The sequence below is a fragment of the Lycorma delicatula genome, chromosome 2, assembly GCF_047948215.1.
Source record: "Lycorma delicatula isolate Av1 chromosome 2, ASM4794821v1, whole genome shotgun sequence".
Taxonomy (NCBI): Eukaryota; Metazoa; Arthropoda; class Insecta; order Hemiptera; family Fulgoridae; genus Lycorma; species Lycorma delicatula.
The window spans coordinates 15,022,706-15,047,487 of NC_134456.1; the positions used below are offsets into that span (position 1 = coordinate 15,022,706).

Genomic DNA, 24,782 nt, shown 5'->3' on the forward strand with positions numbered 1-24,782 from the left:
TGTACAATTTAATAGGTGTTCAAGGAAGTCATGTAGTGTCACATCAGATTTGTTTTGAAGTGTTCCTGTACTTTACATAAGTTTTTACAGATTGCTACAAATAAATACTGGGAAATATGTGGAATTGTTATGTATAGGTGTGTACCCTCCTGAATTAAATTCATATAGTTGTAAGAAGTACAATTCCATTTATTTGGGACAATTCTGTTTTGGTCATTATGAAATGACCAAAACAGATTTTTAATTTTACAAATAATTATAAGCTTTTCTTTATTTTTAACATGTACAATTAAATTCTATGCAAAAGTCACAATATATGTATGGTTTCGAAATACAAGGACTATTGGATAAATGATTTGCAGATTGAGCAATCTTAAAAATTCTACTTTCTTTCCCTGCAAGATGACGTTGCGTTAGAGAATAACAAGCAATAAATGGTTAACATAGTAAAGTATTCAACCTGACATTAACATCATTTAACAGTAATGTTTGAAAATGTCAACTGTTTTGAAATCAGAGTTTCTCATCTAGTTTCTGGAGAATAGCAGGGTCTTAAATAATGGTTGATTTCTAAGGACGAACAGTTTTTATGGCTAAATGTGATTACAATATTTAAAAAGTTTAATATGTTAAAGGCTTTTTAAAAAAATATAATTAGGTTGCCTTTTTAAACTTTTACATGATTATAAACTTCGAATGAGACGCAACTTAAATTCATTATTTTGTTTTTCCAAGTTTTTAGTTTGTATTCAAAAACTTGAGTAGAGTAGCATTACCGCTTATCGTGCTCCAACAGTGACAAACTAGAAAATAAAGATAGCAATCGCCTCAAACTGTAAGGAACATAGTACTTCAGCATTGAAGTTTACAATTCGATTAAAATGTTTAGACATTTTAACTTTCAATTATTTGCATCAACACGACTATATTCGTACGGTAAAAGTAGTTAAGCACTTAACCAATTATTAGTACCTACATACATACTTCTATGTACATTCCTTCTTAATTCAAGTTTATCTGAATTTAAATACGAAAATATTTTATACGGATTTGAATACTAGATCGTGGATACCGGTGTTCTTTGGTGGTTGTATTTCAATTAACCACATATCTATCATAAAGTGGTCGACCTGAGATTGTGTAAGATTGTACTTCACTTTCACTCATACATATCATTTTATTTAATACCTGACTTACAAGAGACTAAACAGGAAAACAAATACGAAACTTGACGTCATTTTCTAGGATATAAAATAATCGAATTATTTTATTTATTTAAACAATTTTTCGGATTCTCTCCCCACTATAATATTTTGTTATTTTACAACACTTTATACTGGAAGTGCGTGGAATTCTCATATTGTGACATTTAGTCCCTCAAAATAAATTGCTTCGAGTCTGAAATAAGTGGTCACGCTTTTAGAAGATCTTTTTATGTTTTTGTCGGTTGTTTAGCTATTTATCCAATGAATTAAGAATTTAAAATAATTATTCTTATTTAATTATGTACATACTTTTTGATGCAACTACCATTATTATACAAGCACTGATATTTCTAAGGCCGAGTTAATCAGCTGATTATGAGTTTAGAAAGGCAGTCATCTGTTAGCTTTTTTGATAATTCATTTCGTCGGTTAAGTTCTTGAGCTATCAAAATGGTGAATTACGCGAGGATTGCGTGTGGAGGCATATTTCTTATTTTTGCTGTATTTACCTTTAGAGATATATTTGTTGATTCTTCGACCCCTGAAAAAGAAATTCCTGCTACTAAAGTTGGATTTAATGCTAATGTGGGACCGACTTTGAAGTTTTTGTTTTGGTAAGTTTGGATACATCATGTTGTGCAGTCGTTTTAATGGTACTTAATTTAATAAAGTATCCTAATTTTAATTAGGAAACTTTCGTGATTATAACCATTTTAAACGATTTTAATTTCATCTGACCTTAGGAAATTATATTTTGCGTTGACATTAATCATAAAACTTTTAAAGTACTGTTTTGATTCAGATACTGTTAAAAAATTATAAACGATCAATTACAAAATTAAACAAATATTATGTATTCTTGGTAATTCCATTTTAATCCTTTTTTTTATAAAAAAAACAAAAACTTAACCAATATGGATTCAGTTTTGCATTTGAAGTTATATTTTAAATAGTTACTTATTTCTAATTTTTATGATTCCAGTTAATATAACTTAACTACATGAAAAATGTATATTGGTTTGTGAAATTAAATTTTTTCTAATAAGTTCCCAAGTTTTGTACATACTGCATTCCTGAATACATATATGAATCCGTGAGCGAGTTGATACTTGTAATTTTAAATTACAAGCATCAGTTAAGATAAACTTTAATAACTAGGATCTCTTATATTTTGATTAATTAAATATCTATGTTATTAATCCACTAACTCATAAAATATGTAAAGTATTTTTTTATGTTTAAAATTTATCTAAATAAAAGTTATTTATTTTGCTATATTTTTTTTTTTTTTATTAATTTATTAATCTTCTCTAATGCTATTGAAATCTTACGTACATCATTACTTTCTTTTTGCAGATGAGTTTCATAGGTATTGTACAAAGTAATAGCACTTTCTTAGATTTTTAAACCTGTGAATTTACTTTGATAAAAAGGGGGAACTAAAACTTAAAAAGGGTTGGTTTTCAATTCAATCTATGCACTAATTTCATTCTTATTTTCACATAATAGGTAAATTTAAATATTTCTTATTTATTTTGTAGAAGAAGGACTTATACACATTAGAAGAAAGTAATGGTTTCTTGTAAGTTGTTTCCTGATAACTATAGTGGAAGAATTTTTAAATAAAAAATGAAATTGTATACATAAATAATTTGAAATTATTTTACATTTATTTGTCACCATAATCGATTAGTACTGGATTATTACAGGCTATTGATTAGTTTAGAAACTTAATACGACTTGTAATTCACAGCCTTATTTCAGAACTCATTAGCGGTCTCTTTCAATCATTTCTCTGCGTTCCTTTTCTTAATAAAGACACAGTAAAAAACCATATTCATGCAATCCAAAGAGGCTTAGATTACACTCTCTGGCAATCTTACTTGCATCCTGTCTCTGTATTTGTTTTCTTATTTTTATAGACTTCCGAATCTTTCTTTAAATTTCTTGTAAGTTGCTCTTTTTTTTTTAATAAAAATTACAGTTTTTTTAGGTTAACAAATTTTAATAAATCTTAACAATTACCTAATAAACTGTAAAAGTAATGCTTTTTAGAGTTGAAATTTAAATAATTGGCTTCATTAATGGTTAATAAATTATTAGTATTAAGTTAGTTATTGATCCTAATTTAGGACCTCTAAAAATTTAAGTTAACATTAAAAAAAAATTTGTTTTCTAATTTTTAGTGCTCTTTTTGATTTACTCATTTTGTTCTTTATTTCATATCATTTAATGATCTATCTTCACTTTTAACAAATTTTAAAAAAATGATGACAAAATATTTCAGACATTTAAAAAGAGAAGAAATTTTTTCTTTTACAGTAAAATATTTTAATGAGATAACCAGCTATTATAAGATTAATGTATATGACTTAATCAATTAATTTCAGTAAATTTGTAATATTGATTCCATAATTTTCAAGGTAATTCTGAGCAATTACTTAATCACCTTCAATTTTGTTCATACTTAAAATTACCACATTAGATATGATTAGAATCAGGAAAAGACAAGGTATAAATGTTGGACAGCGGGTGACCCAAGCAAGATCAAAGTCCATGCCATGTTTTTAGTACTCTATTGTCAATTAGTAATCAGTTTTGTGAGTTATGGTGACCTATTCAGATGCTAATCCATCCTGTAGAGAGGTCAGGGTTAGGTTAACGTTAGCTTTAGAGTTAAGGTTAAACTTGGAGTTTTGTAGAGATGAGTAAACCATAAACTAACCTTAATAGTTATCAGTTGGACTCTGCATCAGCCATTGAAGATGGGGATCTTCATATGGTGATTATCTGTATTGACTAATAACAAATACACATAATTAATAGCATAGAACATGTGGTGTAGTCTCTCTATAGTGAGTTTATTTCCATTTAAATATAATTTGCCCAAGTATTCTAGAAGGTGTTAAGCATTGCCATACCTTGGTAATTTATTCCTAACCTCTCTCCACAAAAGTCTAATCTCTCCACAAAACAGATCTCGATAACTTTGTACTTAATTGAGTAGAATACTGATAAAATGTGGACTTTGACCTTGTACAGGTCACCCGCTGTTCAAACTTGCTTTTCAACATTTAGATTTCTTTTCTTGATCCTAAGCATATTTACTATGGTATATTAGTGTGAACAAAATTTAAGTTTATCAAGTAATTGCTCATAATTACAGTTTTAAATTTTTTCTTATTAGCATTATTGCCAATGTATTTTTTTGTAACATTCAGGTTTTGTGTCTGCTTTCAGTAAAGTAATTATATACAATAGTAATGCTTTATAGTAACTGTAAGAGATTGTCAGTAATGCATTTTGATAAATACATACGTATTATGTACCATATAAAGGAAAATTAATTAAAAAAACCTCTCCAAAATGAGTGATCATATTTTGAGCAATTTAAAATTTTTTAAATGAACAAATTTACAGTACTGTTTACAACATAACAAGTACAATCTGCTAAGCAAAAAGGTGAGAACCTTTTTTTTCAGATGACCTTTTGTTAAGATGAGGATCTTAATCATTTCAACATTATTAAATATTCAGTTTAAGTAGGATAAATTTCTCTTTTCTTGCCTTTTGCTCTTCATTAATGATTGATATACAGATGAAACTATAGAACTAGAGTAACAAACTACTGTTCATGGTCGAATGTAGTCTTAAACCATTTGTGTACACCAGCTTCGTAAAAGATTAACAACTACTAAAGTGATTTTTATTGACCTGTCATGGATCTATTCAGTATGTGTGGTATGAGAGGTCACTATTGCAATTTTCCTTCAGATTATCCTTGATAAATGAAAAATATACCAATTGGGTTACTCTTTCTCCAATATTTTTTTTTTTTAAGTATTTGTTTTTGTTTCTCCTTTTGTTATATAGAATTTTTTTTGTACTTTATTAAATAAAAGCTTCATTGTTAGTATTTGATTTCTCTATCAGATATCTCTGAATTAATATTATGATTGCTTTGATGTAATTCAGCACCATCATCTGTACTGTCAATATTCATTATTATCAACTGGTTGTTGATCCTCTCCTTGAAAAGCCTCTGAAATTCACTATCTTGTCTAATTGAAACAGATGTAAAATCACACACAGCAGCTATTTTCTTTGGATTATATTGTAAAAACAAAAAATTACAGCTTGCACATGTATGAAACTTGCAGTATTAAGAAAGTAAACCATCATTGGGCGTGCACAATAAATAACTCAAAAGTCTTCTTTTTTTCTATTTATACATTTAAATTTATAGATGTAATTGTGAAAATCTGTGGCTGTGGCTATGATCTGTTATTGATGTATGTGCTGTTATATCAAAAGGATGTTCTATGATTATGTGCAAAATGGCCACTGCTTTTGTTTTTAGTTATACTTCCATTAGCTCTAAGAGTGATTATTATAATGAGATCATCAGATGAAAAAAAACTCTGCTACCTTTTGTTTAAACTTTTTTTTAAAAAATTAACTGTGGACAACTAGAAATATAAAAAAAAGCAATGTACCTTTTATTTATGATTAATTATTTAAAAATATAATTTTTACAAAAAGAACTATAACCAGAACAAATTATAATATAGAACTGAATCTCTCACACCCAACAGTACATTCTAGTATTATCATTTTTCAGATAAAGAATCACAACTTACTTTAACTGAAGTTTTTATCTTTTCTCATTAATGCTCGTAATGCTATTAAGATTTAAAGCAAAGCACTGTAGGGTTGTAGGTTTGATTTCACAATTTTTAATTTTTTTATTTATGAACATTTTGTAATTGAAAGCTTGTTAATTTTGTTTACAGATTTACATGAGTTCAATATAATCTTATTTTAAATTATTTCTTCTTTGAAGTAATTGAATTATTACAAGTGTAAAATTGTGGATTTTTATTGTATTACATGTTGTGTGTGTTTAACTATGTGTATTGTGTAAACAATTGAACTGTTCTCTTACAGATCTTTTATTGCTTGTGTCATTAAGCAAAATAAATTATTATATTTTTATTGCATATCATTAGAATAAGGATGGCACTGTTAGTTATTATAGTATAGATAAAAAAACAAGAAAGATAGTGAACATTTTTACTAGATACCATTCTTTTATTAATAATGATAATTTTTAAAGATAATTTTACTGTGTTCAGTGTTTCACCCTCAACGTATAACAAATCAGTTCATTATATCATCTTTATTCTATAACAAATCAGTAATTACATATGTATTTTGTTTTATCTGATTTATTATTTGTTTCAGTTTATTACTCATTTGATGTTATATACCTTACCTTTTTTTCAACTGTAAAAATACTGTAAATACCTTACGCAAATACCTTACTTTTAGATAAACTGTAAAAATGTACAAAATACTGTAAAGACATGAAAAACACAGTATTTATAATAAAAGACCTTAGAACAGTTTGGTCACCTATTAGAAAAAAGTAAGTTACTTCACACGAGTATAGAACATAGCACAAACTTTGTTCAGACGTTTCACTTTAGAAAACTGTGAAATGATTATACTCTTTCCTAAAAGATGACATATTATGGGAATTTTAATGAAAATTCTTCTTGCCTTCATAATCCTTTTTTTGTCTCTCTCTTAATCAGAATTGTGTATTTGTTGTTAATGCATATTTATTGTTAAAACAACTACGGTTAAATACAAAAACTTTTCTCTCCTGAAAGTTTTATTTAACTGGCTGCCATGTTGAACCGTCTTATCCAAAAACGTTTTTAAAATACAAATGCAGATAAAATTGATTTAAATATGACCTTATTTGAAGCACTCATTTTTTAATATGTTTTGACAAAGTTATGGAACTTGTACTATGGAATAGCGAGGGGAAAATTATGTTCTTTTAATATATAATTTGCCATCATCTCTACTATGTTTCTTTAAATAACTTAAAATTTAACAGTATTGTGAAAAGGACATGGTTTAATATTGTACAAAGCTCAGTTTTTTCAATTAGTGATTTATAATATATAATTCTTCAAATATAAGCCTTTTCTTTGTGATGAATATTGTAGAACAAATTTCATATGTTTTACATGGCTTTAGTAATAAATCTGTTTCAGCTTCTTCATCTTCCTCTTAATTACTCTTTGTCTTTTGTACCGATTTGAATTATACAGAAGTACTTTTTGAAATTATTTCATTCCTCATAAGAAGTATTTGATCTCCATTAAAGGCTAAATATGTAAGGAGCAAAATTTTATTCAAAAACTATTACCTGAAAGTACCTCTGGCTTTACAGGTCTTTCCCCTTAAAATAAATGTTTTTTCTGACTGCGTTTATTGTGACATTGTGTGCCACAGGTGGTACAATGATTTTATTAAAATGACATTTTATAGAACCAGCCATATACATATGCTATTAGTAAAGTGTCTTGTGTTTTTTCAGTAATGTCTGTAGCCAAGTTTTATAATCTTATAGTATAGTGTATAAATTTGTGGTAATAATATAAGGTGAGATTAGTGATAACTGCATTATTTTTCAATTCATACTATTAAAATGATAGTTGTTTATTATATTGACATAAATATTTGTAAAATAATAACAAATATTCATCAACAGCTAAAACTACAGATTTGAAGAAAATCTTTGTGATAGTAAGGAATAGTCCCAATTTTTCTACTACTAGTTGTTAATCCTTGTGAAATATCATGTAAAGGACCTGTTACAATACTTATGCCTGACATTAAGATGAGGTATGAACAAAGTAGTTTTTAATTGGATTTTTTTTTTAATTTTCTAAGATTATTTTCAAATTATATTGTTATTATTATTTGTTTGGAAAATATTTTTATGGTTTTAAAAATAATTTTTTAATTTGTATAATTCATAGCTATTCATGCGGTTATAGAAAATTATTTGATGATTACACAATAATCCTACAGCAGAAGTATCCAGAAATCAGTATTCAAGGTGGCAACTATGATCCTCCTAGCCATTACATGTTACTTGTTAAGATATTGGCAAGTATAAGCTATGTTTTTTTATTTTTATTGTTATTATTATTATAATATCCCATTAATATTGTTGTATTATAAAATGTGTTATACAGTACTATACATAAATATACTAAATTGTATGCCTCAGTTTTATACCCCATTTGTATGTCGATTTTATTTCTTGTAAATATCATGGTTTTGGTTCATTTTGGATTAAATCTCATGTTACCAAATATTTGTTTATTTGAAGTTAATGCATATTTTTCTTTATGATATGGTTTTGTGCTACAATCATGAAAATTTTGGTTGGGATTTTCTCAGTACACTTAATCGGTTAATCCATGGCCTAATTATCTGTTCTTTGATTACTGCCATCTGCCATGTCCCAATCTCCACAGTGTGTTGGACATACGTTTTTATATGCTGTAGCAATTTTATATGCTGTAGATTTCAATATTTCTGTTAGTAAACAATGTGGATCAAATGTTACAATACAGAGCTCACTCAGTAGTGTTCTGTTGACTTTCTACACTTTCTCTCTGCCCTTAAATTGTCTGGCCTACGTATACACTTGGTCGTGGGACAGTGTAGTGTCCCCAAACTGTACCTGTAAATGAGTTAAAATTTCCACAAGCTTAATGCCTTCATTAGTTAAAAACTTTATGATTGTAATTGTGCAGTAGATGATGAAACCTCTTGCTCACTCATGGCTGTACTGACGACAGAACAGAGAGGAGGAGGAGATAACTAAGCTGTCCCCTTTAACACACCGAACATTGCTTGCTGCATAGAATAGCAAAATTATCACTAAATTTGATTCACTCTCTTATAATCGGACGATTTTCTTCTCTGCCTTTTCTCTCGTACATCATCATTCTCGATCAAAATTTTTCTGTTATCAGCTTTTTTCCACCAGAAGACTAAATTTTTCATAACTACATGAAGAGCTCAAATGCCCCCTTCAAATGTTATTTACTTATTTTCAATGGCAAAAGTTTCCTCAGAGACATTCTCCATTCCATAAGTAAACTCATTCACCGTCCTCCGAATAACATCTTTGTTGAAATCGTTCAGGTCAGTTTTCAACTTCTTTCTTTGCTGTTTTTTTACGAGGAGTACTGAATTCACTTTCACTAATTTTGTATTCTTCTTATTGCTTTAAAATGTGTTGAAGGGATCTAACAGACACACTAGTCTCTTAAGGAACTCAAGTCTAGAATTTGCCTTAAATTTTTTGCTTGTCATTATTTGGCTTCTTTCTTCATAAAATTGTAAATATTGAGAATAACTGTTTGAATCTGACTTTTGATAATTCTTTTTCTCCCAATTTTACAGATTTTTTCTGACATTATGGGTTTTGGTTTAATTTACTAAGCATTTGGCACTGTTGGTAATAATACATTTGTATAAATTAAATTTCCACTTGCCAATAATTAAAAAAAAAGAAAAGAATTTTGGTAAGTGGAAATTTTATATTTACAATTATGGGTTTACGTTTACAGTACAATAAATTAAATGGTACTTACGTATTAACGCCACCGCAGCTACAGCTGCTCTTTAGGTTATGTTGACTTAGTGTACTGACAAATCGTACGTATATCAAAATAACCTACGCTCGCTAACCTCTTATAGTTAACATTAAATATGCATAATATATACAACTTATTAATAATGTAACCTTAATGTTATAGCACCGAAATCCGATTGACTACTTTGTTTTTAAATAAAGCTGTAGCTGTGGTGGTGTTAGTACGTAAGAGGTTAGCGAGCGAAGCGAGCATAGGTTATATTTAGTTAGGTTATTTTGATATACGTACGATTTGTCAGTACACAAAGTCAACATAACCTAAACAGCAGCTGTAGCTGTGGTGGCGTTAATATGTAAGTACCAATTAAATTTACAAACAATTCAAATAAAGTTAATTAAAAAATAACTTTTATTTAACAATACTAACACTATTAATAGACTTATTAACAAATAACAGCTGTGAACAAAGGTCGATTATTTAAGTATTAAATCCAGTATTGGTTATAAAAAGATGTATATAATGTTTTCAAAAAAGTATGTAAACACGATGTTTTACTCTAGGAGTTCTGATCTCAACTGACAAGTTTTTACCCCCACTACAAAGTATTGATGCAATGCTATTGCGCATTGAATTCTATCTGGCATCATTGAACAAACAAGCTATACTAGGATTGCATATTGTTTCAATAGGATTTTAGTTTGGGAAATATGAAATTTTCTGGTTCCAGACTTCACTCTGAATAGTGTGGCCATTGAAGGCACAGTTACACTTAGTTTCAGTCAAAAAATTAAATGTGATTTGTGAGGTAGGCATTTTCATGATGGAGATCCACCAGTTGCTTCTCTACAACCCTGACATTTTTTAATGATATTTTTTACAGTTCTAGTTGATGCTGACAATTCACAGTTTCTCGCCAAGGTAAGAGCTTCAGATGTGCAACTTAATTAATTATATATTTATTATATTACTTCCAGAATCAGAAATAGTTGATATTTGACCGGTAAAACTAGTCAAATAGAAATTCAGTATATGTGTTAAATGATCATCATCACATGATGATGGGTCATTCTAATTGGCTGATGACTGCGTTTAAACCATTCAGAACAAGTATACAATTGACCACCATCACTACAGTGGTACTGACCACTTTCAACTTACTTAATCTTTCATGAACGTAAATGTTTTTTCAAGGCAAAATTTAATGTTTAGATGTTACTCATGAATATCTTAAATAATTTAAAACATACTATATGTATACGTGAACAAATACCAGTTGTGTAAATATGAAACCAGAATTTTTGTATAGAAAATACACCGTTTTTTATATGAAAATTATAAAAAAATATTTTATTTGAAATATTGTCCATCTCTAGCTATACATTTTTTCCATCTCTCTGACAATTTATATGAACGCCACACCAAAAAAACTGTTCCTCTTTTGAGGCAAACCAGTCATTGAGCGATTTTCATAAGAAGTGAAGCGCTGCTCGGCAAGTGCATGTCCCATCGATGGAAATAAATAGTAGTCGGACAGAGCCAAGTTTGGTATTTCCCAACTGAACGCCTCAATCGTTTCCTTGACCAGTTTTGATGGTGTATTATCATGTCTTCTGGATCTTTTCCATGGCTTTCAAACATATGGAGACGGCTTCTCGTATTACATTTAATTGATCTGTGAGTTGTTGCGTTTGAGCATCATCCTCATCCATCAATGCTTGCAATTCGCTGTCTTCAAACTTTTTCAGTGGTCTTCCATGTTCTTCAGTTCTCACGACAAAATTGCCACTTCTGAATTTTTTTTTAACCACTCAAAGCATTGTGATTTACCAGGAGTATGTTCACCATAACCTTCGACAAGCATTTGATGTGATTCTACGGCAGTTTTCTTTAAATGATAACGGAAAATCGATGGCTGTCCGCAAATGTTAGTTTGTAAGTACAAAATCTGACATGTTCAACACTAATTAAAACTATGCTTTTGTATGAAAATTGTATTGTTGTGATTTGAAAATCTTTGTCAGCTGTCAAAGAAAGAAAATGGTGCAGTTTGACTTAATTGGCACCATTGACTAGGGCCATGTATGGGTAAATTCCGATTTCATATTTACACATCTGGTAGATGCAACTTGATACATAACATAAACCATTATGTAGTATGCAACTAATGGCAGATTAGTTTTCATTAAGCTGCACACCATCAATTTTTTGGCAAAGCTACAACTCCATGTTTGCACGCTCACTATTTTATAAGTTTCTCAACTTGTGCATAAACCTCATACTACTTAGATCAAGTATGTGAAAAGTTAGATTAAAATATGCCTTAAGCCTTTTTTATTTATATTTTCTTTTTTTTGTATGCTTAATTATAATTGTTGTGAGTTGTATCTAAATTATTAATTTTTTATATTTATGTTTGTATTGGTTATTTTCATAGGGAGTTCTAAGAATAATGCTAATATTTTGTATACTTTGTGGCGTGAATGTATTCCAATATCTTAGAGTGCAAGAACAATCATGGTGGTCTTGGTGCCTTGAAAATAAGCTATATTCTTGCGTAATGATCTTCTTCCTTTGTAATGCACTAGAAGGCCATTTAATCTCCACTGGAGCATTTGAAATTACACTAAATGGTAAGTTGCTTTTTTGTTGAAGGATTTATTTTTTCCTTTTGAATAAGAATTATTATCTTTTTAAATAATAGAATTAATTACAATAATGAATAAAATTGTGATTATGCTTTCCCTATTTATATATTTAAACAGTTTTATTTCTTAGAAGTTTTCAATTTTTTTTTACCATAATTTTGTGCAGTCAATTATGTGGAAATGAGTTTGATGACTTGTTGGGATCATTTTAAGGGAATATAAGTTACAGTGCAGACGTTTCATCTGTACATTGCTGTAACATTCCCAGGGTTGCATAATACTTGACCTGAATAAATTTTATTTGGATTTCTTTTTTTTTATAATATTCAATTTAGGAAAAAGTTAATATTGTTTATTTTGAATGTAGATATTTGCACCTTCAAATATTGTAATTAGCTTAAAGTCAAAAAAATTTAAGGACATAATTTAATTTTTACACACTTTTTTTCTATCTGGTAAGTACATTTCTTTAATGCCTGATGAATAGCAATTTTACTCTTGCTTTTGGATTCATCTTAATTTTTACTAGTTCATAGATGAATCACTCATTCAATTCACTTCACTGCCTATTACACAATTATTATTCTAACATCCCTGTTGTACTTTAATATACATTGCTGTCATAATTTCATCCCCTCTTTGTCAATTACAACATTACAACTTTCTTTGATAAATTTTATAAGAAACATGTTGAATGATCATCCTGTTTTTTTAATGTAATCATGTAAGTTTGATAGGGTTTGTATGAAAGATGATCTAATGAAGTGAAAATTCTATCATTGATATTGTGTACTACTGGGTGTGAAGTAATTATTAATTAAAGTAATTATTTTTTAAACTTTGATATTAGAAATGTAATGTTTCAGTTTTGTAATTGCTTCTGTTTTTCAAGTTTAATAAAACTTTAATCAGATTTATTTTCAAGATCTAAAGAATGAATTTTCAGTCTCACTGATATGTACAAGCATATTTGAAGGATTCCTGGAAGTGGGAAATGTAAGGGGATGAATAGGTAAATCCCAAGTATACCATTAATTACACACACTCCCATTCTCATTTTTACTGTGTATGAAATTTTCTTTTCATTGGTAGACAGTTACTACCTTCTAGGGTAACAGTTGACCTAGCAGAATTCTCTTTATGTTGCCAAGTGGATGTGAATACCTATTGTTCACAGTTATACTTTTGTTTTCTTGGGATGTACCAGTAGCTACCATATTGTGTTGTCAGTGGCAGTCATAGTGGAAAGTAATTTTTGTAAAATGTCTAAGAACAGTACTAAATATTCCGGTTATACTGTGAATTTCAAGTTAAAGATTACTGATTATGTGAACTGAGTTAACCATTTTTTTAATGTGTGCTACTGGAGGAAACAAAAACAGACTCTTGCCCGAGCTAATGCATCGAGAAAACCATTCTGAGGTCCAAAGGCAGGAAAATTTGCGCAACTTAAAAAAGTGTTGACTTTTGATGAAAAGTGTTGACTTTTGATGAAAAGTGTTGGACTATGATAAAGAATTGCTTAAAGATGGTATGCAAGTTTCACATGAAATGGTACATTTCAAGGTGCAAGAGTTGGTACTCAGGCATCAGTTCTACCAACTTCAAAGTGAACAGAGGCTGGGCATGTTACTTTGTTCCTGAGCGCATAAAGATTGGTTTTCTGTCTGTTTGTGTGCACCCATATATATCCAAGACAGTGCTTTCAGTGCCAGGGTTTTGGTCGCAACAACGATAGTTGCATGAAGGAACAGGATTTGTGCACATTGCAGCTGTACACATGATGATAGATAGCACATTGTTGCGCATGATCATAGCACATACGCTGAAGTAGAAAGCTGTGTTAACTGCAAAGGTCTACTCTCCTAGGTCTCGAGAACACCCTCTCTATAAGGAGGAAAAAGCTGTTTAAAAAATCTGTACTGAGCCGAAACTTTCCTTTCCTAAGGCTCATCAAGAATATAAAAAATCCCTCAACATGAGGAATCCAGTACAATCGGGTGTTTTTACAAGCAATTACAATTTTTTTACAAGCTCTCTCCAACAAAGTACAGAGAGTGAATGTGCATCGTGCAAAGAATTAACAAAAATGGTACAGGCCTTGTCAGACCAAGTAAAATCGCTCACATCTACTGTTACAGCAGTGACTACAAGCAAGATGTTTACTCCTGCTAGAAAGTTTGAAAATGGTTCACTGAAGACCACTTTAAACAATCCACCACCAAGGAAAAGAAAATTCCTGCTACACCGGCAACACAGTGAGCTGCCAAGATTCCTATGAAGAGATCTATTAAAACCTCATTGTTAGAGTGTCTCCGGCCTACAGTGGTACCATTTCGAGGACACTTCAAGGATATGGAGGCCGAAGAAGCAAAGCACTTGTTAAAAGTTATCGATAATAAAAAGAAAAATCGGTTTGTATATGGTAAGTAAACTACATGCAGGGTAGGAAAAGAGTTTTTATGGCTAAAAATATTATTCATTGGAATGTTTGTGGTCTCCATTGTAGCCGTGAGGATATTGAAATCCTAATAAAGAAAGAAATCCCTTAATTTCTGTGTCTGCAGGAGACTTAACTCCATACCCAGGATGATATGTGTCCTTTCGCGAATAAGTCTGCAAAAGATGTGACCACCAAACTGAGGGGAGAAGATGTGAAGGTGTGACTGCCTTCCTGAAGGAATTTGTTATAACTGCCTGTATTCCACTAACAACAAATATCCCTGCAGTCGCAGTGAAAATATTGGTGCAATTTACAATGAATATCTGCAACTTATATCTTCCTCCTAATTTCAACATCAGTGAGGATGATGATCTATCCAGTCTGCTTTCCCAGATTCCAGTACCCTGTTTAATAATGGGTGATTTCAACACCCACCAAATTGTTGGGGAGCTTGTCATGTTCTTCCCAGGGAAGGATAGTTGATTGACTGAGGCAAAAAACAGTAGCTCTATGTTTATTGAATGATGGATCGTGCACGTTTGTATCATCTTCATCAGGTACGTCTTCGTGCATCAATCTGTCATGTTCAGCATCCCTGCTTCCACATCTTAGCTGACGCGTTTCAAAAAAAAACTTCTTTTAAGTTTTTGAAGCAATCACAGACCAGTTATTATCTTCGTCAGTGGTATTGATCTGCCTCAGAGTCAGCTACGCAGGTAGGTGGTTGGGAAGCCAGACTGGATTGGGTACTAAGAATCATTTAGCCAATATAATGAAAGTGGTGATGCAATCTACCAACTTTCCATTTTGCACACTTGATACTTGATGGTGCAAGTGAATATATCCCCTTAACATCTGAAAAACGAATCGGCCTGCCAATTGGATTAGTAACCAACAGCATCCTCGTTACTGCGCAAACTGATGTGGCGAACACATTTGATTGCTTGTTTGGATCAGTTTCACTAACACCATCCTACTATCCTGAGTTTATGAGGTATAAGTTACTGGTAGAAAGTGTGCCTTTTATGATTATCAGATATTTGCAAAAGGAGTTAAACATTCCCTTTTCTCTTGATGAGCTAAAGTATGCATTGAAAAATTCCCATGACACTTCCCCTGGAAATGATATCAGATTCAGCATGCTATCTCACTTGCCAAATAGTGCATTACAACATGTTTTGTCTATTTACAATAGAATTTTCTGACTAGGTGTTTCCAGATTCCTCGTCAGAAGCATTGATCATCCCTGTACTGAAATTTGGTAAAGATAAATCATGCCTTTCCAGTTAATGCCCTATATCGTTGACCACAACCCTGTACAAGTTGATGGAACACATGATAAACAGTCTTCTAGTTTGGTACCTTGAGAGAAATGCTCTAATTGTCCCCAAACAATGTGGTTTCTGCCAAGGTAGATTGGCTATTAATCATGTAGTTGCCCTTGAATCTGTGATCCAAGACACATTCCTACTTTGCTGACGCCTGGTTGCGGTATTTTTTGATATGCAAAAGCTTTTTGATATGATACAGCTTGGAGGAGAGGAATCCTAAATAAAGTGAATGAATGGGATATACAAGGAAATCTTGCATTTATCAGGGGTTTCCTTAGCAGTCAATCCTTTTGAGTTTGAGTTGTTCGGAATACAGAAGAATATACCAAGATCTACTGTTGCACTAAGTATCAGAGCTCACTGCCTTTTCTCACCTCTAAATATACAATTACCTCCAGTCCATACTGTTGTTTAATGTTATTACTCCCCTTGACAGCCTTCTTTCATTAATTACTGCTTTGATCTTTGTAAATATAATAAAAACATTAATCTGCTTCATTATTTGTATGATAGAAGAAAGATTATCTTGGTGCTATAAAACTGAGTTTTTTTTTTTAATTTGAACCAAAAAATTTAAGAGCATTTATTAAATTAGAAAGAAAAAAAAATTGAATCTTACCAGACCCATGATTACCTGCAAATTAGCCCTTTTTTTTTTTTACGTACATACTTAACATTCAGTTCAAAATATAACAGTATGACCACATGACTATATTTGTCAATTATGATCCTTTAGATGGTATGTTGTGAAGTTTCAGATATGTGCATTTAGTTGCTTGTTTATGCTAATTGAGTAAAGCAAATAATTGTTGATATTTTATGAAAAATTGATAACAAATTTCAACTATTATAAAGTACTTTGTTTTACCTTGACAGACACCAAAAATGAGGTAAATTTTACTCTATGATCCTTTCTCTTCGTTTTCAACTGTAAAAAATATTTTTTTTTTAAATTTAAGCATGGTTGTACATCCATTCAAGGTTATAATGCTTGGGACATCATAAAACCACTACAACAGATGAAATTATCACAAAAATCCACAATACTAAATGAATGCTGATTAAAGATATGTGAGCTTGCTAACATTGCAAACATCTTGATAGTCCATGATCAACATGCTACAATCTACATGACGTTCTGGGTATGAAAAAGCTTTTTTCTCAGTGTACTGTGTTTATTAATAAACCAAAAACCATTTGACTGAATAATTCTCAAAGGTGTTTAGACTTAATTAAATGTGATTGCACTGAGTTTCTTTAGCATTTTATAACACAGTTGATGAAACATGGCTTCACCATTACATGCCAGAGAGCTAAAATTAGGTGGAAGCAGATGAAAGTGCACCATAGAAAGTAAAAATGGGTTCCATCTGCAGGAAAAGTATTGGCTATAGCTTTTGTGATTCTAATGGTGTATTGGCTATAGCTTTTTGTGATTCTAATGGTGTAGTGCTAAAAAAAAAAAAATATGGACTACCTGGAAAAAGGCAGGATCATCACCAGAGAGTATTATGTTTCTCTATTGGACTGATTGGAGAGTGCTATTCAGGTTTAACATTCATATTTGGTCAAAAAGAAAGTGCGCTTTGACCATGATAAGGTTCCTGCATGCATTTTGTTGTTGGAAAATCATGATCTATACTTGTAAATGCTTCTACAAGGTCTGTATTCACCAGATTTGGCTCCCAGCAATTACTTTTCCCTTAAGAGTCACTTCAAATGATGATGTCTGGGTCACTTATTTTGGAGATTTGGAACATCAAGCATTATACTCAGGGTATTATAAAGCTGGAAAGTTCTAAATGAATCAAATTGTAAAATGACTACATTGAAACATTTTTGTTTTCTTTGTCAGGTTCAAGAACTTTCCAAACAACCCCATATTTATTTTTTCAGAGGACATTTTTTCATAATAATGTGACATTTTTTGAAATGTTTTATAAAGTATGGCAACATTTCTGCCCCTTCAAGGTAACATAGTTGATTCACTTTCCCCTCCCTCCTAGGGTAATAAATTACATTGATTAAAGTAAATAAATAAAATTAAACTGTTTAACTCATTCATTTAAGAAGGAAGAAATATGTAATTCTTTCTAGCAATCAAGCACTTTTTTGTTTTCAAAGGTTGATTGTACAGTTTCCTTTAACTAATTATATTTAATGGCTGTTTTCAAAATTCTTGCGTTTTCTCTTTTATTCAGTTATATCATACTGTAGTTTGAGATTAACAGTGCTTAGTCATTTAAGCATTTAGTATTTTTTCTCATCTGTATAGAACTATTGGAAACTGATAATTCTATTTTATTATTATTATTATGGTTTTACGGCCAAAATGGGACCACTTAAGTCAATTTTAGTTGGATCTTTTCTGAGAAAGGCGTGCTATTTTACTCTTCCGAGCTGCCCAGTATTTCTTTATCCATTCAGATCTTGCTTTCTTTTCTTCATCTGTAAACACCCTCTTCGTTGTATTTTGTCGTTTGTCTGTCTTTTGTTTAAATCTAATGCTTTTGTCTTTTAGCTTTGTAATTTTCCCAGTTTTATTCTGTAGGTCGGTCAGGGAAATTCCCAATTCTTTCATATCTTCTCTAATTTCTTTGATCCATACTTCTAGCTTTTGGAACCAGAGCTTTTCAATGATATTTCTTGACAGTCTTGTTTCCGGTGTCCTTATGAGATGACCAAAGAAAGAGATTCTTTTTTTCCGCATAGTATCAGTAACAGGCTCTATTTCTCGATGCACCACCTCATTTGGCACAATCCACCATCGGCCTTCTTTTTGGTGTTTTTTATTGATACACGTTCTGACAATTCTCCTCTCTATTTTCAGAATTTTTTCAATTCGGTTTTTCTGAGTGATTTTGAAAAGGGTCTCGCTTCCGTAGGCGACTTCTGGCTGTACTACAGTTTTATAATGTTTAAGTTTTGTTTTAGCAGAAAGGCATTTTTTGTTATATGTTGACCAAGTTAATTCTTGGGATTTAATCATTTTATTTGTCCTGTTTTGCCATGTCACTTTTTCATTTAAATTATAAGTTATTATTTCCCCTAGATATTTAAATTGTTTTACTATTTTAATTTTCTGATTGTTTACCGTAATGCGCTAATTACCAGAGGATCTATGGCCATTAGTTCAGTTTTTTCGAAAGAGATATGAAGCCCTATCTTTTGTGCTAGGTTTTGAAGGCTCATGATTTGCGCTTTGGCTTCTTGAATATTATTTGCTAAAAGAGCGAGGTCACCTGCAAATCCTAGGCAATTTAGTGTGATTGAGTTTTTCTTAGTACCCATTTTTATATTTTTGGGATTTATTTCATACCATTTTCTCATGACAAATTCGAGGGCGCAGTTAAAAAGGAGTGGTGAGAGGCCGTCTCCTTGCCCCAATCCAGTTTTTGGGTTGTAAGAGTTCACCTCTGAATTTCACTCTGGACTGGGTATTGGTTAAAGTTAATTTTATTGATAATTCTATTTATGTTACTTCTTTGAGTTAAACACAGTCATATACAACTTTCCCATCCAAGTTGTTTATAAATTTTTTAATATAATTTCCCACGTAAACTTGAAGCACATGGTTGGAATATGGTAGTAAATTTCTTTTTAATTGTAAATCGTGGCTGAGATTCGAATATCAACTTTCTGGATGGAAGTTTATAATTTACTTGCATTACTTTTTTACTTTACAGATATGCCAGTTTGGTCAAAATTGGAAACGGGAAGAATTCCACAACCACCAGAATTATTTCAAATAATCGATAACCAATTAAGATTTGATGAACAGATCGATATGAAAAGAAATTTTCCAAAATTGTAACATCATCTAAATTAATACTTTTCTTAAAAAAATAAAATAAAAAAAATAAACAAAGAAAAACATTTTATGCATCGCTCTTCATTGGAATATTTATTTTTTCCAATAAAAATTGTTTATTTTTATTATTTTTTTTTTAAATGAACATCACGTTGAAATTTTACATTATGGTTCAATGTACGTCTTTATGTTATACTTTTTATAAAAATTGAAGAAATTATTTAGATATATCTTTATTTTTTAATATATTGCTTAATGATTAAAGTAAAAGATTTATATTTCATCATAATAGTTCTTTTTATTATGATTTTTGTTAAATATTGATATATCTAATGGTTCATTTTTTATATAAAATTTAAAAAAATAATTTTTCTTTTTACATAATTGTAGTGAAATCTTAATTATAATATATAAAATTCTTTGAGTTAACATAATGTTTACAACTCAAAAATCATAACATTGCAGATAAAGTTGATGATTGTATCTTTTGCGTGAGTGGTTAGTTTAGTTAGTATCTTCACTTTACTGAAGGATGTTAGTTTAAGCCCAGTTAAAAAGTTTAATTACTTTTCACTGGATTTCAATGCCTGTGATATCAGAGCACTTAAGTTGTTTAATAAATGGCACTTACGTGAGGATTGTTCAACTTAAAAAGGCTAAAATATAGTTGAGCATAGTTGGTGTTGAAATTTAAAAAAAAAAATTGTTTCTTGATAATCCAAATTTCCTGCAGTAAATGTAATCCACCACTTCAGGGAAAAATGGTAGGTTGTATTATCTTGGGTGCAGGTTACATATATATATATATATATAAAATATATACACGTAAAATACCAAATTTACAAAAATGATCATTAGAGCCATGCATAATTATAATTTGAAAATAGAGTAGTTATTCATACTGCAAAACAGTGATTATCAAGAAAGTTAAAATTACCAGCTACCTATGATTTTGCACCATATCTAGGCGACAGCCACATTTATTGTTTATGTGCTTCTTTCTAAAATTAGAATTGTGCATTGGTTTGGAACTTATTTATGAAATCGTGGGTTGTAAATTGAAGGTCTGCGTATAAGTTGACTCTAAATCATATTTAGGAATCACTTTAGCAAATGGCTATACTGTCCATTTAAATGGATAATATATTATAATGTAGTATGAATGTACCTGCTTATGTATTCCTACCTGCTGCTCTGTAGCTTAATGAAGAGGTGGGATTGAAAATATTAATCTCAAATGTTTCAATAAAATTAATATTAAAAAATATGCAATTGTTAATTTTAAATTACCAATGACTTATAAAACACTAGTCTTTTTTTTAAAATGAAATCATATTTTTTATGTCACATGACAGAATCACATTCCGAAACAACCATATGATATATAAAATGGGTTTATATGTCATTTAAATGTAGTAGTATTTTCACGTACCATCTTTAAATGAAATATTTGTATGACTGTTATTGGATTGCAAATAAATTAATATAAACAACTGGTTTAAGCTTACTGAAGCCAATATTTTAATGTTTAATATTACTTATCGTATAATTTTGTATTTTTATTATAAATAATATTGTTATAATTTCATATTTTTTATCTTATATTATCGGGTAAACTATTTCATTTTATACAATTAAATCAATTATCTGGTATTACATGTACCTTAAAACAAAATATTTTATATGATACTTTTGGAATTTTTTGTTACAGCAAAACTATCATTTGTAATAAAGTAAAGCCAAAATTTGATTAAACATCGGTATAATAATGAATAAACAATATTTCTTGTGTGGAACATTTAAAAATTTCACATAAACAAACTGAACAAGTTTTAATTTTGTTTATTACCATAATAGATTTTTTGTTTAACTTTTTAACAATATTGAAATTAATTTTTACAGACTATGGTTAAATGAGGTATTTTTCCCTAAAAATCATATCTAAATTATTGTACTATTTATATTATTAGATTTACACAAAGTCCCTATTAAATTTTCAGTTTTGACTTCTTAATACTGTTCTTTCTCATTTAGACTTTTTAATTTATTATACTTTAAAGAAATAATTATATTTTAAAATCCTTTAAAAGGCAGCTTTCAAACTTGTTTAAATATTTCTTTTAGACTTTTTTTAAAATTATGCTGGAATGTTGAGATGAAGTTTCTCAGTTTTAAGCCGAAAACTATAATTATTATTCTGTTTCTTTGGTTTATTTACCTTTAAAATTAAAGAAATGTTATTGATTCATTGTCTAAAGAAATATTAAAATTTGTTTGACTTAAATATGATTATAGTTTATTGTTAAATTTTGTATCCTTGCTATTTCTAGTCCAGTTAAAGTACAACAATTAGGATATTTTTTCCTGTAATAAAAAATTATTGTTATAAACCGTATCCTAAAATATGTTAATTGTTCATGTTGAATTGTAATCATCAGGTGAATTGAAGTTCACCGATTTAAACTTTAAAAACTACAACTGTTAATTGAAATATGCAACTTGACTGTATATTTCAGTTGCCGATCATAATCATTAGTAAATAAAGGAAAATTAGTAAAGGTAAACATAAATATTGACTAATAATGAATAACTGTCAATACCTATAAAAATAAATAAAATTTGAATTTCTGTCTGGTAATTATAAAATAATAGAAATGATACAGCCATGTATTAATAATTGAAATTATTCAAATAATTGAAATACAGCCATGTATTAAAAAATATATTATTTTAGACAGTAGCTAAACAGTTCATATCTCTTAAAACTCCCTCACTCATACCGAAAACTTTCACTCACCAACGTAGTGTAGGATAAAAGATTTTTTTGATGTAGCATGAATCTTCAATTATTTTTTAAATAGGATGAAAGATTTTTTTGAGGTAGCATGAATCTTCAGTTATTTTTGAAATATTTTATATGTTAAAATTCTGTTTGAATTTTTATATCTCACTATTTCTCAGGATAAATGCCCACCCTATATTACATTAATTAGATTGAAAGCTAGTCTGAGTGTAGAATAGTGGTTTTGGTTTAGACTGTCTAAAATAGTGCAGATAATTTTTAGTGAACAGTATTTTTTATTTTATAAACTAACATTTTTTTAATGTTAGGTATTGGCTGTTAATATTTTTTTAACTCTTAATTTATTTTAAGTTATGTTTTTATATTTACTTTTATCTGTGTAACTACTGATATTGATTGTGTAACAGTCAAAATACATTCTAATTTGTTAATTTTAATCTTTTTTATTAGCATTTATTAAGATAATTAAAACTTAATAAAATTATAATAAGGCTTATTACTGTTATGTTGTACTATTTTTTACAGATGAAATCTTTGAATAGAAATTATATCATATAAAAAATATTGTTTATATCTAAATTATTCAAAATTTTAATGTCACTTCCTCTGTAAATGAGTTTGGTTCACTGTTTTTTGTAGATCCATTTGTGAAATTAAAATGTCTTCAAAACTTCTAAAAGTAATCATTATTATTATACTTATTACCCTTGAGATATTTTCAACGTTCATCATTTTTTCCCCTTAAAGTGTCAATACAAATAATATCTGTTTAGTAAAGTAAATTTATTTAATATTTTAATTAAGCTAATCATCAATAATATTATTAAACTTAAGTATAATGAATTAATTGGGAAGGAAGAAATGTAGTTTTTTTGTATTATTACTGGAAAATGTTTTTTATTTATTGAAAATTACAAAAAAAAATTCATTTAAATTTATGTTTACGGTTTAATTAATTAAGAACAATAGGTCAGAAGAAAAACCTGTTAAAATGTAATGATATATAGATATGTTTTGTTCTGTTTGAATGTAGAGCTTCATGTTAAAATTTATTGAAGATTTTCTTCATTTATTGTGTGTTAAGGATTACTGTTATTGTATATGTATATATTAAAATTATATTTGGTATTTATGATAAAATAAAACAAGAAGTGTTAACTAATTTTTATTTAAATATGTACCTTTTACTTGAGAGTAAAGTGATGTAACAATTTCAAATTGTATTTGAAATTGTGATGTTTTTCCCAGACATTATACTAAACTATGAGGGTCCAGAAAGTAAAAACTGGTTTTTTTTTTCACAAATTTTTAACTATATCCATCATATTTTTCACATATTTAATCATAGTTTTTGTATGTTGTCAAAGAAGTCTGTCACTAGTCCGTTCTTTCATTCAATAAACTGTCACAATATACGGCAGTGATTTGACGATTAATCTCCATAGGATGAACATCTTGTGTGTTCAAAAAATGTATAGCCAATTGTACATCTAATAATGTATGTACATGTACAAAATTTCATGCAGTGCTAGCAGAACTGAGACTAGCCTTGACATCTGCTTTTTATAATGAACAGTTTACAACACTACTATAATAAATGATTATTGGCTCGCACAAAGAAAAATTATATTGATTGCAATAATGCAATAACTAAAGCTAAAGTGTAATTTATAATCTTTTTTTTTTTTTTTTTTAATTTAATATTCACTGAAATAATAATGGTTAAGAAAATAAAACTACATGTATTTCATTTGTAGTTATAGAAAAACTAAAGAGAAAAAAAGTTATATTTATATATGTATAGTCGCACACAACTAAGTAGAAAATTTTGTGTACTTTATTTATATTGTTTATAGTTAAAATGAAAATCTCATGTGCATCTTTAGAAAATGCAAAGGTAAAAATGCCAGTAGCTCTTATTATTTTCTCTGAAGTAAAATAATACTTGTAGCAGTTATATGGAGGAGCAGGTGAATGCTACATGCTACTAACATTTAATGGTTAATCTATGAAAAAAAATTGCACTATAGTGGTACAGAATTTTACTGTCTTAGATAATGAAGAAATACT

At 29.4% G+C, this 24,782-nt stretch overlaps 1 protein-coding gene across 1 annotated transcript; it reads left to right on the forward strand.

Annotated features, from left to right (window-relative positions):
* The first annotated feature begins 1,573 nt into the window (after window positions 1-1,573).
* SelT (selenoprotein T) lies at window positions 1,574-23,874 on the forward strand. Its single transcript, XM_075358328.1, has 4 exons — window positions 1,574-1,819; window positions 8,045-8,178; window positions 12,118-12,309; window positions 19,785-23,874. The coding sequence occupies exons 1-4, from the start codon at window positions 1,656-1,658 to the stop codon at window positions 19,910-19,912; spliced, it is 618 nt and encodes a 205-aa protein (XP_075214443.1). The 5' UTR covers window positions 1,574-1,655; the 3' UTR covers window positions 19,913-23,874.
* The last annotated feature ends 908 nt before the right edge of the window (window positions 23,875-24,782 follow it).

Excerpts from the sequence above, each read along its gene's own strand:
- SelT (XM_075358328.1), top strand. The coding sequence starts at position 1,656 with ATGGTGAATTACGCGAGGATTGCGTGTGGAGGCATATTTCTTATTTTT. Across the intron at positions 1,820-8,044 it reads ACTTTGAAGTTTTTGTTTTG|CTATTCATGCGGTTATAGAA; the intron begins GTAAGTTTGGAT and ends TATAATTCATAG. Across the intron at positions 12,310-19,784 it reads ATTTGAAATTACACTAAATG|ATATGCCAGTTTGGTCAAAA; the intron begins GTAAGTTGCTTT and ends TTTACTTTACAG.